At 36.4% G+C, this 19,145-nt stretch overlaps 1 protein-coding gene across 8 annotated transcripts in view; it reads left to right on the forward strand.

Moving 5' to 3' along the window:
- Positions 1–19,145, forward strand: part of KAT6B (lysine acetyltransferase 6B) — a 106,356-nt gene that overhangs the window by 49,655 nt on the left and 37,556 nt on the right. For 6 of the 8 annotated variants that reach the window (XM_051616377.1, XM_051616376.1, XM_051616378.1 and 3 more), the window contains exons 3-9: positions 3,556–3,664; positions 9,758–9,873; positions 10,009–10,090; positions 11,069–11,201; positions 14,713–15,644; positions 16,550–16,671; positions 18,301–18,416. In XM_051616377.1, coding sequence (XP_051472337.1) covers positions 3,556–3,664; positions 9,758–9,873; positions 10,009–10,090; positions 11,069–11,201; positions 14,713–15,644; positions 16,550–16,671; positions 18,301–18,416 — 1,610 coding nt within the window. The remainder of the gene's footprint in view (positions 1–3,555; positions 3,665–9,757; positions 9,874–10,008; positions 10,091–11,068; positions 11,202–14,712; positions 15,645–16,549; positions 16,672–18,300; positions 18,417–19,145) is intronic. The other 2 variants (XM_051616380.1, XM_051616381.1) reach the window with 2 other exon arrangements.

Here is a 19,145-nt window from a genome sequence, read left to right on the forward strand (position 1 = left end):
TTTCCTGCTCTGCCAGATATGGAAGTTGGAAGTTCATTTCTACCCTGTATCAGATGCATGCAAGAGGATGAGCTGTGATGCTATCCTTCTCCACCTCACCTGCTGCAACAACTTGCAGTGTTTTTGCTCCGTGGTTATGTTGTTCTATTGCCTGACTGTTTTTTGAGACATTTCATTTTCTGAATGCAACTGCATGTTGACATAATGTAAGAATTTTCTGCAAATTTTCCCCTGCTGCAATTGGAAATATTAATGGGGCAGCCTTTAAAATTTTTTGTACTATTTCTAGTGACCTAGAATATTGAACCCTTTTGAAACTTATAATTAATATGTTTGTTTCCAAAATTCAAGGAATGAAAAATTCTTCTTGGCTGATTAGCTCTGTTGAAGAAATAACATAGAATCATAGAACTGTTCAGGCTGGAAAAGGCCCTTAGGATCACTGAGTCCAACCATCATCCCTACTCTACAAAGTTCTCCCCTAAACCCCAAACCATATCTACCAATACCACATCCAACAGTATGTTACTGGATAAGCATTATTCAGGCTTATCTTCAGTGACAGAGCAGACGCCACACCCTTAAGGTTTTTGTAACACAATTCGTTAATGTACTTCTTAAATAATACATGAAAAATATTTTTCTTTTAAACTGAGGTTGAATAAGAAGAGAAATATTACTGGTTAACCTGATACGAAATATTGCAATGTTGAATAACTGGCCATACTAGTTTCTGGAAGAGATTTAATGGAATTAAACTTCCTGGTGACTAACAATTGTTTTTCAGAAGATAATGATACTCTATTGGCATATTTTAGAAAGCAGTGATTAAAAGATACAGGTAGAAGATAATTTTTGTTTGGATTATATTCTGACCCAGTCAACAAACCAAAACAGAACCACAAAAAAGTCCAAAACAAAACCTGCTCAGTTTGCCCTAATTCAGACAGTTGTGACCCAGAAATTAAGCTACCAGTATCAATATTTTTTGCTTTGACTGCACAAGCTGAAGTGCAACATGAAACTGTTTTGTTTACTACGCTGACAAGAATTGTGTGTTCTTAACTTTAAGTAGCTCAGAGATCAGACTCAGTAATACAGCTATTAATGTAAATGCCTTCAAAATATGTACTTGAAGTTTCTTGAAAACTTCTGTGTGAAGTGGTAGGATTTGCAAGTTCTCTATTATTAGTTTTGGTATGGGAACATCAGTCTTTGTATCCTTGAACTGCTGACAACCTTTGGCCTTTATTTTACCTTCAGTTAAAAGCAAAAAAAAAAAAAAAAAAGGGACTGAGGAGAGGGAGAAGAGGGGAGTGTGAAATAGGGAAATAAATTGATGTTGGCTAATGGCCATGCCTTTTCCTAGAGCAAGAAAATCTTGGAAAGATTAATGAAATCGTGGACCTGGATTTGTTTCATTACTTGAATGATATGTGATGTTTTGTAAATTATTTATTAGAGCAAGCCTTTTTGAATTGGCTAAAACACTTTTGTATTAAAGGGGAGGAGAGAGAGATGGTTGCCAAGAGGAGATTTTTACTGGATTCCATGGAAAGAGTAACCTTTATTTTAAAATTATCTGTATTAAGCTTTGAATAGTGGTGAAGAAATGTCAGCAAGATGCTGCAAGTGAACAGTTGTGTTTTGATAGCTCTGGACCATTTTTCTGCTGCTGATTGTTGGTGTTCCTTACTTTTTTAACATCTTTTTGCTCCATATACAATTCTGCTCAACAGTAGAATGATGAGAGAGATCTTTTCATCTCTTACTGACAAGAACAGTAACTAATTTTCTTTTATTAGTATATGCATTGTTTTTAATTTACAAGTGAAAAATCCTGCAGGTAATTGGCATATTCTTTCCCACCTATAGAATTACTGATGTAATTTGATGCTATCCTGCCAAAACTGACAAAAAATGTCAATAGTCTGTTTTTTAGAATTTTTGAAGCATGACTGAATTGGAAATCTGCCAGTTTTATAACTTCAAGAATTACTTTGGTCCCAGTAGCAGTTCAATATTTCAGCTATCCATAGAATCCATAATGGAGGTCTTAGTTACAAGTAATTCTTTTTGTGGAAGTGAACAGACATCTCCATACTTAGAAAAGTTTTTGGCTCTAGTTGTTTTTTCTGTGTATTCTTCAGGGTATACAAGCACGACAATATTACAGTAACTGGATTGTGAACAGATTAACAGTGAGCAAACCTTCTGGGGACTAAGCTTTTAGAAGAAGTACTATGTCTCAGGGTATGTTCATATGGAAGTGTTTGTAGGCTAGGGTAAGGATATACGTGCTCCTCGTGGCTGGGTAGGACAACTCTGCTGGGGTCTGTATTCTTTGGAATCTGCCACTTGATTTAAGATGATCCTAAAGCTCAATACTGTAAACCTAGTTCCAGTATTTCTGTATTATGTTCTGTTGAGGTATAAGGCCATATCTACATACAACCAATGCCTTCTCAAGAATACTCCATTCCTCACTTTTCAGAACTGTAACGGAAAACAGATTCATAGGTCAAGTGAAGATAGTCTGCCAGCATTCCAAGTACTGTGGTATAGAGTGAAAGCATCAAAATGGAAGGTGAAATAAACCCAAATAATTACTTTGGTACGTAAAACTGACAGCGTTGCTTAACTAAATATGGAAATAATTAATTTGCAAAAGAAAGTTACAGTTTTTGAGTTGTTGCGATGCTACCTGCTAGGAGACATCTTTGAGGGCACTATTTTTTGAGTATCACTCTTGAAGACACAGTTGCACATGATTTTATTGTTACAAATCTGTTTACAGATATTTTTATGTAAGGATTAGGAAGATCAGGAAGTAGATTTGCATCAATTCTTAATTCTTTTTCTGAAAAGTTCTGTGTATTGCTTTCAGACATTGAAAGATGTGCGTGTTTTTTTAATTCCAATTGTGTATTATAGCTGATGGGACTTACCAGACTGAAATTGATAACTTTATCTGTTGAATGCAGTGTTTCTACCCTAAAATGGTAGTTTCAGAGGGAGATACGAATTGTATTGGATGGAAAAGCAATAAAGTATGTCTTGTATTTAAGGGGTTTTGTGAAAGTTACTTGTTTCCTTGTGGAAAGGAACTATATTCATCTGTAATAAAGGCCATTTTGCATCATAATCTTTGAGCAGTGTTACATCTGAAGAACAAGTGATTGCGTCTGCAGATGAGATTGTGTGCTTAAGAATAGTGTCTTCAGTTCTAATTTTTCTTCATTTTTGTTATCAGTAGTCTTGGGGAGGTTTACATGGATTAGTACACAAGGTTGCTTATGGGTCAATTTAAAGTCTTTGAAATCTGGTAAGATAATAAGCTTTGTTATTCCGAAGTTAGTAAAATGGACTTATATCTTGATAATTAATATCTGGTACAACAAAAAGTCAGGTAAAAGTGTTTTTTCTCAAGTATATGAGAAACAAAGGACCACTGAGAAGGGCTTGCCTTTTTTTTTTAAAGACAATTTCCACCCCCTCCCCCTTTTTTTTTCCTTAATCAAGCTAATTCTGTCTTTTTGGGTTTTTTTAATCTAGCCTCGAGCTGATCCTATCCCCATATGTAGCTTTTGTTTGGGAACGAAAGAATCAAATCGTGAAAAAAAACCAGAAGAGCTGTTATCCTGTGCAGACTGTGGCAGCAGTGGTAAGTTGGCTGAATTTATGAACACTAAAATGTTTGTCTGTTTTAAAGGTATTGAAAATATTTGAAACTTCTGAACATCATCTACTTTTTGGATGTATATTGACAACTGAAACAAAGGGGAGAGTGTAAGAGAAGTTGGTTGATTTTATTTTTTTTACACTAAAATGCTGTCATCTGGATAACTACAAATGAGAGGTGTAAATTCATTTCCATGCCAAAAGTATAGATCTGCTGAGTAAATTAATAGGGAAACTGCACTTGTAAAATATCTGAATTCTGTTATTGTTTGGGATCTGTTTGATCTGAAAACTCAGTTTTGAACTGTGACATCAAATGAATTTTGCAAGAATTTTGCTTGTGTGGATTTGCAACATTGAAGAAGCTGAGGAATAATAATAAAAGACTATAGCAGTATTTGATAGTGTTGCTTGTGTATCCAATTAATATTAAAATAATTATTTTTTAAACATTCTTCTAAAGTGGGAATTTGAATAATAAAATAAATAATAAAGCTGTCAGGCACCTTTTACTTGTCAGGCATGGGACAACGGTACCCTACAGAGATCATACAGGTACCTTGCTCCTGTGCATTGCAGCAGACTCCATGTGGTTGTTGTGAATGCAGGTGCTTCCCATAAAGTTAGCAACTAGGTTAATTTTGAAAATGAAATACAGTACCACATCATTGCTTTGTCCAGTGCTTGTGCATGGATGATACCAAACGTGTTCCCTGCCTAGGTTATTCCTGTTTCACAGAGGGATTTAGCTAAGAAACTTGGACAAATCTCTTCAGCAATTGTATGCCACAAAGCTTTTTTTTTTTCTGGTGCAGCTGTAGAGTTTTGCGTGTGAAAATCCGCTGATCAGTTGAGCTGTTCTGAAAAAATCCTGTGTAAAATAGCTTTATGCTGGAAGAAGAGTTATTTGGCCAGCATAATTTGTCAGTTGAGTAGTCTGCTTTTGTTTAGCTGTCCTGGTGAAAAAAACCTTTTGATCCTGTAAGCTTACAGCTGCATTGGGAAGTAGTTTTGATAAAGCTTTCCAAGGTAGAGCATACCATCCCAGTTCTAAGACAAAACAGCATTGTTGAATCAGAGGCTGCAACATCCAACTGCTTGGTGATACTTTTTTGCACTGGCACATGGTTGCATATAAACTGAGCCGAGGAACAAATGTAGGTGAAAGACAACAAGGTTGATCAGTTCCCAAGTCCCAGTTCACTGCATAGCCATATACCAAAATCTGTGCTAGAGTGAAAAAGGGATGTGCTCAGGAGGGAAATGAGTGGAGAAGTAGCATGTTCTGAGTCATCCAGTGCTGCTTTTGAGAAGGCTTCAAGTGAAAGTGTTGTTTCAGTGTCTGGAAATTCAGAGTCCATGTGTATAATAACTTTGTAGGTGTGCTGAATATAATTTGTCTTGGTTACCGTGATAGCTATATATGTACTTGAGTAAAAATAAACCAGCATGGATAAAAAAATGTTTCCAGTTTGTCAGAGTATGCTTTTAATTGTGTGCTTCTGAATCTGTCACCTTGGTCAAATTCTTAGAATTTTAGCCAGTGTATTTTTTTAGTACATTTAAGTGAGTGATTAAGCAATGAAAGTAAGTGGCTTTTTCAATCCAGTATGCAAAAATCTATCTCATTGATTTAAAACTGTCTTCCTTCAGTGGTTTACAGATTTCTTGTATTTTTTTATCTGTATTTTAATATTTGGAAATTTAATAGGAATTGTGCTTGGTTAGACTCTGGTACACAACTTTTACATTAACCACATGAATTTAGGTATCAGCCACTCTTCCAAGATGCTTTAGAATTAGAAGTCTTGACTTTCATGCATCAGCTTCCATTTGAATTAACACTGATACATTCTTTCTGCCTCATTAGGACTAAATTATCTTTAATTAGTTCCTCAGATGTCTTAGATATAATGAATGAAGTGTTAAGCCTGCCATTCAGGTTGCTGGATGGTTAAAATTTAGCTACTGATGCTTAGCTAAAAAAACAAAACAACAAAACCAATCTCGGTGCAATTTATAAACAACAAAATGTCACTCAAGTGGAGGTTTATTTTAATTAGATTTACAATTTTGCACATTGTGGTGTATCTCAAAGTTGGTCTTGCTATCTAACAAGCATAAAAGAAATTGCATGTTGCACACAGAAGCAAATTGTTCAGTTGATCAGAGATTAAATTGCAGTGCCCACTACTGGCATGTCCCTTCCTTTGTTTTTGTGTCAGTTGCTTATGTCTCTTCAGGTAATGCTACTGCATTCTGAAAGCAGAAACTATCTGGATATCTGCACGTTTCATTGCTGTTAGTCTTCTGTTGTGTTTGGGAGTGTTTGGGCAGTGGAATTGAAATGTACTGCTATGTCACTTTGCCCAGGGTATTTCTAAAGGACTAAGATGAGGGATGTCAGATGAGAGAAGACAAATCATATTACAAAAGCAGACATTGCTCCTCTTCTTCTTTCTTTTCTTTTTTCTTTTTCTTTTTTTTTCTTTCATGTTTTTTTTCTGTATCTTCTGATTTTGAAAAATCTGTACATTTGAGAACTGGAATCAAACTCTAATACTGTTTTCCCAATTGAGAGGTACAGAAGCAGTTAAAGAGCTGCTGCTGGCAGATTTTTAAAAGGGTGTTGAAGTTTTAGAAAGATGAGGAAAAAAAAGATTAATGGACATCTATAAAAAATACTTTTTTAAAAGGGGTGAGAGAAATAGCTAAAAGTAGAATATCTGTGGGTACTATCCTTTCAAACAAATAGCTAGGCTGAGGAGACAAGAGGGTTACTGATCTAAGGTGAGTAGGAGATGCTGGAGAGAAAAAAAAAAAGACATCAGAGTCAGGTCAAGAGGCACAGGGACAGAAAAAGTTAGGAAGCTTTAAAAATAAGAGAATATGGGAATTGCCTTGATTATTGCCATCTGTGGGAAGATATTGACTAGCTGAATAAAATGAACTGCTAAGAAACCTGCAGGTGGGAAAGAATATTGCTTGTCCAAGATAGGTGCACTGATCCTCTGTGCTCATCCTCTGTGCTAAACCCAGAAAAAAGCAAACACAAGGGTTTTTTTCTGAATTATCTTATAAATTAGTTCCCATTGGTATCAAAGTTAAAAATAACTGGAGATTTTAGCATATGTAGTTTCGCACTGCACAGAATTATTGTCACTGATATAATGCTTTTTCTTTCAAAAGAGTGATTGTTTTGTGAAGTCCCTTGAAGAATAAAGAAGGTTCAAATTTGCAATGAGGAGACAAAAGTGAGCAAGTTAAAGGAGTTGCCTCCAGTCACAAAGAAGTGTTTTAACTTCCTGACCACTCTTCTCTTTCTTCCAAATCAACATATCACAAATTTTAACTTTTTCTAAATGGAATGGATAAGAATTAATTTTAAAGCATTTAAATTTTAATAGCTTTGTTTTAAAGTAAGCCTATGTCTATTCCTACTGGAAATTGCCACCTTTCAAAGTCTAATTTCCAGTAATATTTTAAATGTATGTGCTACATTAAAATACTGATGCTGTTGAAGTTTAAAAGAAAGTCAAGTGATTGAATGATGAGAAATGCCTATTGGAAACTTCAAATTAGAGATAGATCAAGTGTGGAAAAACTCTTGGCAGGTATATCAGCTTTTGGATATGAAGACAATGTGTTCTCCACTTCAGTTTAGATCAGTTAGAGCTGAAATACAGATTCTGAAGCCATAAACATGCTTTCCCTCTTCAGCTCTTAAAAATTTAAAGAAACTAGCTGTAAAGTCACCGGAGGTCACAGTGACTCCATATAACTGACTATATAAATTTGTTAGACTGTGAAAGTAGTTAAATGGATTCCCTTTTAAACGCGACACTTGTGTTGATTACCTCTTAATGTCTGACAGGCATTACCTTTTACTTGTTATATTTGCACTATGTCAATTTCATGTCCAAAATTAGGAGTGTATGTATTATCAGCTATTAAAGAACAAATACTGTATGCTACTTGAAATTTGAAAATTTCTATGCTGTCTCTGCTAGTACATGCTCTAGGAAAGTCAGTAAAAGAATGTGACAAATGCATAGTGATGATTCTCATTTGGAGTGTTTCCGTTTCTAGTTATTTGTGGCTCAAAGACTTGGAGTTGGAGGTAGAATCTTCATATTTAGTATCAATCAATTCTTTTTCTTGAATTTTTGTTGGATAGCAAACTCTAACACTTAAGGATATTAACAAATGTATTAAGATGTGTAATTCCTTGAATGAGAAATGCTATGTTGATAGATAAAAGAGAAATAAAGTAACCCTGTTAAACCTAATCTGTGCATAGTTACCAACCAGTGAGAATGGATTTTTCCTTATGTTTTTACTTCAGTTACTTACTTAAGGCAAAGTTAAAATCAACAATTTAAACCACAACTTATTTGCTCCTTGAAGTGAATCAGTTCTGTGCAGGGTAGATAACTAGAATTAAATGTACTTATATGGAGATAATAGGTTTATTATTAGATTTTAATGGGTTAATATAGTTGTTAAGTCATAGTTGATGAAATAAGTCTTTCTGTGATATTGATTATTAGTATCAGCCACTCAAGGGAGCTTTTTCTTTCTTAGCAGATTTTTTTAAATGAAGCACTTGTTCAGCTTTATTAGAGGGAATAGTGTAACACTGGACTCAGCTATGCAGTTAGAGAGTATATTTGTCACTTTCAAGAAAAATAGTCACTTAAAGTATATACTCAGTTTTAACCACAAAAATGTGTTAATGTATCTTAAGCTGTATGCTAGGAATCAAATAGCAATGCTAGTTTTAATATCTTTGAATTTATTATTTTTCTTGACTAATATATTTCTGCATTTTATGTTGAGAATATGCTGTATTTAGACAATTAAAGTTGTCTTTTTAAAGTTAAACAAAAAGGGGATTAAGCCATGAGTATGCACAATGAAAGGAAATAAAATATGAAATTTGCCATTATTGAAGTGGCTTTTGATTCCGTCAAACATCTTTGCCATCATACCTCAGTCCATTAAAATATTAAAATAGCAGATGCTCATGGATTAGCCTGTATTCTTGTTTGTTGTGGTTTAGCTCAATCTTGGACTGAGAAACAGTGGTTGCAGAGTCTGAATTGCCATAACTAGACCATTACCTAAAAACAAGCACATATCCAGACTCCTGACAGTCAGAAGAAACCATCCTTCATGCTTGTTAGATCACTGGAGCCATCTCTAAGTGCCATGGCATCAGGGGTTCTTCTCTCTATGACAACTTGTAGGTTAATGTTCTTGATAATCTCTGCATATAACGCTGACAAAAAGTGTTGCCCTTGGAAGGTTTATCCTTTCCTATTTAGCAGTGCTTTTATCCTTTCTGGATTAAGTGGTACACTCTGAGGTTGTTGAAGACAAGAAGTAATCCCTGCCAGTATTGCCTAAGGTGTTGCGTATCTTCAGTTGTCTGATACCTTGTATTAATTGGAAGAGCCATGTAGGCCTTCTCAGCTACTTTGAAAAGAGGATGGTCCTGCCAGAGAATAAAATATACTTGCATGGGAAGTGCTAGTTTGGCTACTCTTCCCTTAAATAACCCTTTGCAGTAGGCTTTTCGTATGCCAATTGTCTGCCTAATCTTTTTTTCCTTCTTATTGCTCTGACATTGTTCTTTGCATATAAGTAAGTCGTAAGTTTGAATAAAAAATGCATATAATTTGACTGTTGAGTTTCTCTGTTAGATAGCTAGTCTATTGAGAAAAATAACTAATATGGTTTTATCTGAAGATTTCCTCTGTGACTTTTTTCAGAACCAATGACAGTTTAATATGCTATGGAAATAATCTACTGAAAATAAAAATTGTATTTCAGGTGCTTGTGTAGGCCATTCACAGGTGTCAGTTACAGCAGAAGTCAACTCTACCTCTCTTCATAAATTACTTTTATGGCACTTATTCTGTATCTTTGTATGAAGTAGACAAGTTAAATATGGGAAGTTCTGAAAACAGCTGGTGTTTGCAGAGTGCTGATGGTGCGGGCTACATCCTGTTGAACTTAAGAATCAATCTCACTAATCTTAAATCTCAAACTTTAAATATTTTGGTTTTTTTAGGACATCCATCGTGTTTGAAATTCTGTCCTGAGTTAACAACAAATGTGAAGGCCTTAAGATGGCAGTGTATTGAATGCAAGACATGCAGTGCATGTAGGATCCAAGGCAAAAATGCCGTAAGTTAGACCTGTTGAGTGTTATCTGAGTTTTCTTTGTACTTAGTATATGTGCAAATACAAATAACTTTTTTTCCTCTTCCTCTTCCCCCCCCCCCCCCACCCACCCTAACCCCTCCCCCTGCCCCCCTTCAGGATAACATGCTTTTTTGCGACTCCTGTGATAGAGGGTTCCACATGGAGTGCTGTGACCCACCACTTTCCCGAATGCCAAAAGGTGATAATAAAAATGCTTTTAATGAAAATACTTTCTTTCACAGTCTTTTCTCATGTTAATTGACCAAAAGGTCTTAAGCATGTTAATTATGTTTGCATTGGTAAACAGTATTATTTTAATAATGTCAAGCCAATGACTTCATTTTTCTTTACTGTTTTCCTGAGGGGGAAAAAAAAAATCAAGTAAAGGGCTGTGGTCAGTTATCCAGATGAATTTACTGTGTATTGAGTTGTTGGCTAGTTTACTGAAGGTGAAGTTTTATGAAGGCTGTTAAAATGTTTGGACTATATGCATTGACAGAGAAATCCTTAGGCCAGGTGGAAGAGCCTGCTTCTTTGTGGCTTTTGTAAGAATAATTAAAAACAACAAAACACCTGTGTCTTCAAGTTCTCTTATGTTAAGATTTCTGCTATAGCACCTCTCACTCCTACTCTCTCATTTTTGTGGCTTTCTGTATTTAATTTTGAAGTTACACTTAGACTTTTTTCAGCTTTTTTTTCCTCCCACATCCCCAGTCTTATCTATAATAAGTGTTCAGACATGGTAATCTGCTGATAAAGGGCCCCAAATTCAAGCTGTTGTGTATTAAAACAAACATACTTAGGTGTCATCTAGTATTTCATTTAGTGCACTGTATCCTAGATTGTTTTGTAACACGTGTACGATTTTTACTTGTGTTAATGGTGTCTGAAGAAAGATCCTAAGTACTAAATGGAGCAACAAGCTAGAAGAGAAATTCTTCTATAACTCATTTGCTCACAATCTTTTCTGTGATCTTCATTGTCTTTTTTGTTCCCCCCTTTCATGAGCACTTTGCTTTCAAAGTATGGGTAGAAGTGGATCACTTTTCTGTTCTCTTCCCCATGTTCTGTTCAAAAGGTAATTTGTTGACCTTGTGTAGTTGGCATGTATTTTGGTTGATGCCTACAGTTCAGATTAAATACACTGTGTACAATTAAATTTTCCCCTTTTATATAGGGATGTGGATTTGCCAGGTCTGTAGACCAAAGAAGAAAGGGAGAAAGCTACTTCATGAGAAGGCTGCCCAAATAAGGAGACGATATGCAAAACCTATTGGACGACCGAAAAATAAACTAAAGCAACGAATGTTGTAGGTGTCTCTTGAATATTTTTCTTGTTCATGTTTCCGAGAAAATAGATAAGAGTTTGCAGGTTCAATTACAGTTTTCAATTGTATTTCAAGCTGGGGAAAGCAGGTGATGAGTTTTCTTATATATGCCTTTCAGCCCAAAGGTTAATAACTTCCTAATTATAGTGGGTACCTTTTGTGTCATGTCAGAAGGCGATGAAAAACACCTCGTGTAACTTGCATTTCTATCCCATAATTTTTAAATTAAACTTGTACCTATAATAGGTGCAAATAAAAGCCTGTATGATAACATATGCCATAGCTATTTTTTTAAATATAACTTTAAGTAACTGAAGTATGTACAGAATCTTTACTAAGTGGATAATAGTGAGTTACTTATGTCCAAAATCAGGAGACTGTTCTGCTCAAAGTCCTGTTCAAAAGTTGTTAACTAATAAAAGTAATTTTTATACATCAGCAAACTATGCAAGTACTACAGAAATTCTGGTTTCAGTAATACTCTGGAAAAAAAAAATACTTTAATTCTGCTGTTAAGCTGCTACTGGTTACCAGAGCAGGAGGTTGCAGTTCTTCATGCTCCTCAGGAATGTGTTGATCTAAGATGAGAGAGTGCTGTAATTCTTCTGACATGTATTTTTCCAGGGAGCACTGCAGCTGAGCATCTTAAGGCTTGGTTGGAGGATTTTTTTAAGTAGTGTACAAATGCTGAGCTGACGTTGCTTAGTGTTAAACAGGAACAGATTCTGTGTTAACTCCAGTAGCATGTTGCCCTCCATCACATGTTCCTATCCACATATGCCTTTCTTCTCCTTCGGTTTAACTATCTGTTTGGCCATGTCAACTCAGCAGCTGAAAATCTTTCTGGCTCTACCTACTACTAATTCTGTCCTGTGGCTGTTACCCAACCATTTTCTCTATAGTCTAAACACGTGTCCGGTATTCTTCAGAGTTGCAGGACAGCTGCTGTAAAACTTCACATTTTGCAAAATAAGAGTTTCTGGAGCCATTGGAGGCAACATGTAAAAACAGAAGGAAAAAAATACACTCGCGGTACTAGAGTACAACACGCTAACTGAGTTGTACTTGGTGCTGAGTAGCTTGCTATATTCTCTTTCCCCTCTCTCTCTGTCAGGGTCTCTGGTCTTGCCTTTTTGGATCTTGTCCTAAAGTTCAGTGTATGTTGCTCTAGGAAAGTAGTACAGGACAAGGATGTAGTGTGGTGCTACATGAAAGTAAAAGATGTGATGGCACTGGCTTATGAGAACGTGCTGTTAAAGAAAGAGTGGGTAAAATACTCTAACTTCTCCTTTCTCCTCCTGACTTAAGAATGTAGAAGTCATTGAAATAGTAATGTAACGTGCAGTGTTTTAGTGGAAATATCTCTGCATCTCTAGCTACACCTCTGGCTCAAGCTATATCTCTGGTTTTACCCCTCTGAAAACTCGTAAGCCTTCAAATGGATTAGGGTTCAATACACTACTAACATTTTACTTCTCTAAAAACGTGGATTTAGCAGGAATGTCTGTCTGGCATAGTAATTGTGCTGCTTCTCCTTCCTCATATATGCAAAAGAAAAGTTGGAAAGTTTGTGAGGGTTTTACTGTTTTTGTTAATGGGGTTCTGAGCTACAACTTTAAAAATAAATGCCATGCTGTCCTGGTTTGAGAGAGAGGATGCAGGAGTTCTTTCAGCACTGGATAATGAATATTTTTGTCAAGATACTCTTCTCTTTGTAGCACGTGAGCCACATAAGCATGTTAGAGAAGTACTTGGGGGGGTTCTTTGTATAATTAATATTTCAGATATTGTGGGCATGTTTCATTACTTCAGTGCCTAATAATATATTTTGAAAAGTATTCTTGTTTTGGAAAATAGTGTTTAGGAGATTCGATAAGAGACTTCCTCATGGAATCCTATTTAAAAGTTACCATGCAGTATAGAAGACAAAAGTGTCTATCCATGAAAGTGTGTGGTCATACAGAATACAGGAAGGTTAGCTGATGTCACTTAGTTCTTTTTGTGTAGTACAAAGAAAATCTGTCCAGTCATACTGGAGTAATTTTTTGCCTGTTGGCCATCTGCAGGAAGCCCTTCAGAGGCAAATTACAATGTAGGATTAACTAAAACCAGATGTATATTGGCCTCTGGCGCTGGTGGTGATTACTGGTAGTGAGAATAGGTCTTGAGATGGACATAAGCTTCTGGCACCAAAGGATTCAAAAGACTTGGAAGTTTTGATTTTGTTGCCTCTTAGGAGCTGACCAAATTTAAGGATGTATAAGTGGAAAAGGGGCTAGTTCTTAAACTGGTGGGCCCTTGGAGTTCAGTAAACCAGATGGTAGCCCCAGGCTGTTCAGACTCTAATTAGAAGCAACTTGTTGGAATTAATTACTTTAGCATCTCAATTAAGAAGGCAAAAAACTTTCCACAGCAGAGTAAATAAGCTAACTTCAAAGAGCAGGATGGAAAAGGGAATGGAAGCAGTTGATGCAAGTATATAGCTTTGTTTGGATTTGCAGTTTGATCATGCCTTCTAATACCTCTTTATTTTACTGCAAATATTTTTAAACAGTCTGTTTCTATATACTTACAATATACTACTCTTCAGCATTTCCTTTACTGTTGTTCCGCTCTTCAGTCATTAATAACCAGCTAATCCTGTACTTCTGCTGTCAAAAATGTTGGCTTTCAGCTTACCCTTTTTCTTCCTAGCATTTAAGTAACAGTCATGGCTCTTCCTTTTTAACACCTTCCATGTTAGGCCTGATAGGTTTACAGCTTTTCTACAGACACCACTTGGTGTTACAGTTTCACTCTTCCTTTGCTATTTTTGGTTTTTTATATTGTTAACATTTCTAAAGAAGACATAGTCTATTTCTTTGGTTTTGTTGTCATGCTCTTCACCTCATTTTGCTTTTAGGTCTTTGTAAGTAATTTTTACTACTGGTGTTGACATACATAATCCAAAAAGAAATAGCAGTTTCTTGAAAACTGACTGTATTGCATTGAAGGACTAACAGACTTTCTCTACAGTTTAAGCAAGTGGAGTCTGAAATTAGGTGTTCTAATATGCAGTAATTTGTTAACACTGAACAGGTGCATCTCCTTTGTGTGTGCAGTAAACTCTGATGGTGGAGCAGTTACTATACAAAGACACAACGTGCTGATGTTTTTCTCTGAAAAAGAACATTTTTGCCATGCCTAAAAGCGGTTGCAGATGTTGTATACTTGAGAGATCTCGCTGTCCCAGCTGCTTCTGTTTATATGCACTGTGGACTGCCTTTTAAAGGAAAGGGGGAAGGGGAAACAAAAAGAACAAAAAGAAAAAGGGGAAAAAACAAGTTGGATGTTATGTCATAGTGTGAAATGTATTACAAAAGTGTGTGTTTATCACTTTCCTTCGGTATTTTTAAGTACAGTGGCATAAGTAGCTGGTATAAACTGTAGTACTGTTTGGCAGCTGTTACAGATTTTTTTAATGCTGATTTTTATTTTTTTATTTTTTGCATAGGTCTGTAACCAGTGATGAAGGATCCGTGAATGCTTTCACAGGAAGGGGGTCACCTGGTAGGGGTCAAAAGACTAAAGTCTGTACCACACCTTCATCTGGTCATGCTGCATCTGTGAAGGATTCAAGCAGCAGATTGCCTGTTACAGACCCCACTCGGCCTGGTGCCACCACCAAAATCACCACCACCTCCACCTACATATCTGCCTCTACACTTAAAGTTAACAAGAAAACCAAAGGGCTCATTGATGGCCTTACTAAGTTCTTTACACCATCACCTGATGGTCGCAGATCACGAGGTGAAATAATAGACTTTTCAAAGCACTATCGTCCAAGGAAAAAGGTCTCTCAGAAACAGTCATGCACTTCTCTTGTGTTGGCTACAGGTACCACACAAAAGCTAAAACCTCCACCTTCTTCACTTCTACCCCTAACCCCCATCTCTGGTCAGAGCCCTGGTTCGCAAAAATCCAGCACTTCCACTTCTTCTAACTCTCCCCAAAGTTCTTCCAGTTGGTCGAGCATATCTTCCTTTAGTAGCTTCCCTAATAACAGTCAGCTAAAGGGTCTCTTTGATGGACTCTCTCATATCTATACCACTCAGGGACAGTCTCGAAAAAAGGGATGCCCAAGCTATGCACCACCCAAGCATTTGCATCATAAACCAGAATTGCTTTCCACATCAAAATCTAATAGCCATTTCTATGGAAAAAAAGAGTTTAGGAGTAGATTTATTTCTCATGCCTGTTCTTCTGGATGGGGTGTGTCTAGAGGACATGCTTTTAAAGCAATTTCTCATATCAAGAGAACAACTTTACTTAAAAAGCACAGAATTCTAGGCAGATTAAAGTATAAAATGACCCCTCAGATGGGTACCCCCTCACCAGGGAAGGGGAGCTTGGCAGACGGAAGAATTAAACCTGATCAGGATTATGGTAAGCAAAGGTTAAAGCGCCAACCAAACTTGTGTCCCGTCCAAAACCAAAATTCTTTTATTGTCACATAGGTCTTAGCTATTTCTCTTGTACTTACTTCACTTTCATATAAAAGCAACGAAACTTTGACCTTTAATGCTGACTAAATCTCCAAAACATTTTTTTCTGACTAATACTACACCACATTTTTATTTTTTGCATCTGTGGTTACACTAGGAGCCCCAAATGCCTTCATAGTGTTGCTTATCGCTGTGTAGTACTGCATGAGTAGCTACTTCCATGCTACTTCTTTGTTCCCTTCCTTGTCCCTTGCCCTTTCTCTGGCAGTAGTGCTGTCATGATTGTGTGCTGTCAGTGCTTATAATGGTGGGCATTTCAATTCATTTCCCTCTGCTCCATTGCTTTTTCATGAACAATTCCATCCCTCTGCAGTCTCCACAACACTTGATCTGTACTGCTGTACGCTACCTTTTTATAATTACTTTTATTTAAGAAAAATACATTTATAGTATTTGAATGTAGACTTAGCTTAGTGTTGGTGTCCAACTTTTAAGGGCAGCTTTTTTCTCTTATTTTTGTTTTTACCTAGTAGAGTGTACTGGAATTCATCAGGTGGCATAGTCCTATTGGTAGAATATACTCCTTCTCATGAGGTTCAAAACTGATTTAATACAACTGGACTGTAAAGGCTTATTCAGGCAAAAAAGCAAGTGCTAAAAATAGCTCCCGTAACAGCAAACTGAAAAACAGGATGGGGGAAAGGTTTCATTTCTGTTAATTGGTAATCCTAAATGAGGAGTCATAACAGCCATGGTTGCTATGATCTTATTTAGGATTATCACACTGGTAAGTCACGTGTAACCTTCATGTCTGTAAATGAACTTTTTGCTGGTTTTAAATAACAGATACTGAAATCAAACTAAGCATCAAAGAAGAAAAAACAGATGTATTTCTGGTGGGAAGCAAGGACACAGTTACACAGGAGGATTTGGAAGTATTTAAACAGGCTCGAGAACTTTCCCTAGAGGTAAGAATCATGTTGCATAAAGTGTAGTTAATTTTGTAAGAAAAAAAACCCAGTTCATTTTCATATGTCTCCTAATCTTCATTTTTAATGTGTTCCTTTTGACCTAATACGTCATGCTTGCTGCAAGTTGAATTTGGGAGACGTATATACAGTTATATTTTCCTAGATAGGAGACAAGGCAACACACTAGAATAGGTCAGATGATAAGTGACACTTGGGATAGATTTTGAAAGATACACTTGAGCATTTTGTACACAGGACTACCACTGATAAAGCATAGATGTTAAGCATAGCTGACATCCTGGTCAGGACTGACAAGATGTTGGTGGGTAAGACTGTGTGTTATGTTTTTCCTTTGTGGATAAAGCAGACACTGTGAAAGGTAAGTCTGTCCCAGGAAATACTGGTTAGTAGAAAAGTGGGATTAGTGAGTTCATAACTTCATTTTGCCCAATGATTACACACACTTGGAGTTTAGATACTTTTTCTAGCAGTGAAAATATTTGAGTTGAATCTGACTAAAGCTGTTTATACCAGCTGGTGTTAATGCTCTTCCTTAAGGTGTGTAATGGTAGTATAACGCTTATGGAGACAGAGCTGTGTTTTGGTTTGTTGGTTTGTTTTTTTGGGTTTTTTTGCTAAGCGAGCTGGACACGACAGCTGAATCTTCCTATAGGAAAGCACACTTGATTATTCTTTGGCTATGAAATTATCTACTAGTGTCTTTGAGAACCTGGGTCAGAAAGGAAGTGAATGTAATGTTTCCTCTGCTGCTTTTTATACAATTGCATGATAAGTAAGTATATCTTGTACTTTTTTCAGTGATGGAAATATTTTAATTTTTTTTTTTCAGGTTTAGTGTACAAGAACTGACATTACCTGCTGTGGGTCAATGCAGTTACCTTTTTGTAGTCTTTATTCAGGGTTTGTTAAGCAACAAACTCAAACCAGGTGTAAAGATTCAGCTTAATTTTTAGTTTGTACTTCTCTTTGCTTGTGTAAGTAGCTCCCACTTCCTTTTTCCTTTGTCTTTCATATGCAGTCCAAAAACATTAGATGGTAAGATTTCTAAAATTTGTGGCATTGAAATTACTTTTTTTCCCCCCTCACCTCTGCTTTTTTTTGTATCTCGCCAGCCTTTTGGAGTCTAGCAGTCATTTCCAGATCAGCTCAACTTCAGTATGATAGCCAAAATCAGTGTGTGTGTTAGTGTACTGTTGACTGCTGTAAAGTAAATTCAAGGACTCCAGAAGGTCTCTGCTCATGTCTTCTCCTTCATTGTTTTTACAAAGGGGTAGCTTTGAGTTTGAACCAGAGCTCTAGAGAAGTCCTGTCTCTAGATGCTGTGGGACAGCTGAGGCAGTTGTGCCTATTACTTGGCTGGGTCATGCACCATCTGTTCATATGCACTTGTCAGTACTGCTCTCTTCATGTTTAGTTGTTTGGTGCGTTGAAAGAAATTTTACCTGTATATATTTGACTGTTTGCAAAGTCTGTCCAGGTTGGAAGAAGTTATGCAACTGACTTGAATACTTCAGGTTTCTCATACCTTCACTGGCTGAAGTTGATGATAAAAAGCTAACTTCCCATTTCCACTAACTAAAACTTGGCTTTTATTGCACCTGACAGAAAATCGGATGTAAAAACACTGGTGAAACAAGTGGGCGATATCCTTCAGTGATTGAGTTTGGAAAATATGAGATCCAGACCTGGTACTCTTCACCTTACCCACAGGAATATGCAAGGTAGCTACTTATCTGTGTTTCCATACTTTGTTGGAATTTTTACCAATTGTAATTTCTTTTCTTCCTCTTTTGTAATTGTTTAGAATTTACAACTTTTAAAGGTACATACGCTTTTGTAATTATAAGCAAGAACAAGAATTTGTGTTGTCTTTTTTTTTTAACTAGTTCTAATCAAGATGCACTAGAAAGACTGATTTTTCCAAGTCCTGCATGAATGTAATCTTGCAGTGTGTATTGGGGTGATTTTATTTGGGGGTTTGTTTGGGTTTTGTTTGTTTCATTGTTTTTCTGTGTTTTTTTAAATCCTTGCAAGTATATCCAACTTCTGGTGATTTTGAGCAATTAAGCTTGTTTCGCACGGAGAATATTTTAAACTCCTTTTTCTAGCGACCAGGGAGAAATACCAACATGCTAGATAAATAAAGTCAAAGGCAGGAAGTTATGGCATCAGGTTTTCATTTTTGACTGCCTTGGTCAGGGCATACCTTGGAGTTGGGCAGAGAGCATGAACTAGTGTGTGAGCTCAGCAGATCTCTGCTGATTTCTGCATGTGCTGAAAACAAATGTGTTATGAATCCATTGGATCTATAGCACGTGGAGATTTTTAGAGCTGTATGTTTTTCAAGCTCTACTACTATAGCAACTAACAAAGTTATGTGGTCTGTTCCTTTGCGTAGCATTATTGTAAACTGCCTTTTTTCTCCATCCCTGTCATTCCTGTTATCTTCT

This window comes from Apus apus, chromosome 4 (assembly GCF_020740795.1).
Source record: "Apus apus isolate bApuApu2 chromosome 4, bApuApu2.pri.cur, whole genome shotgun sequence".
Classification (NCBI taxonomy): domain Eukaryota; kingdom Metazoa; phylum Chordata; class Aves; order Apodiformes; family Apodidae; genus Apus; species Apus apus.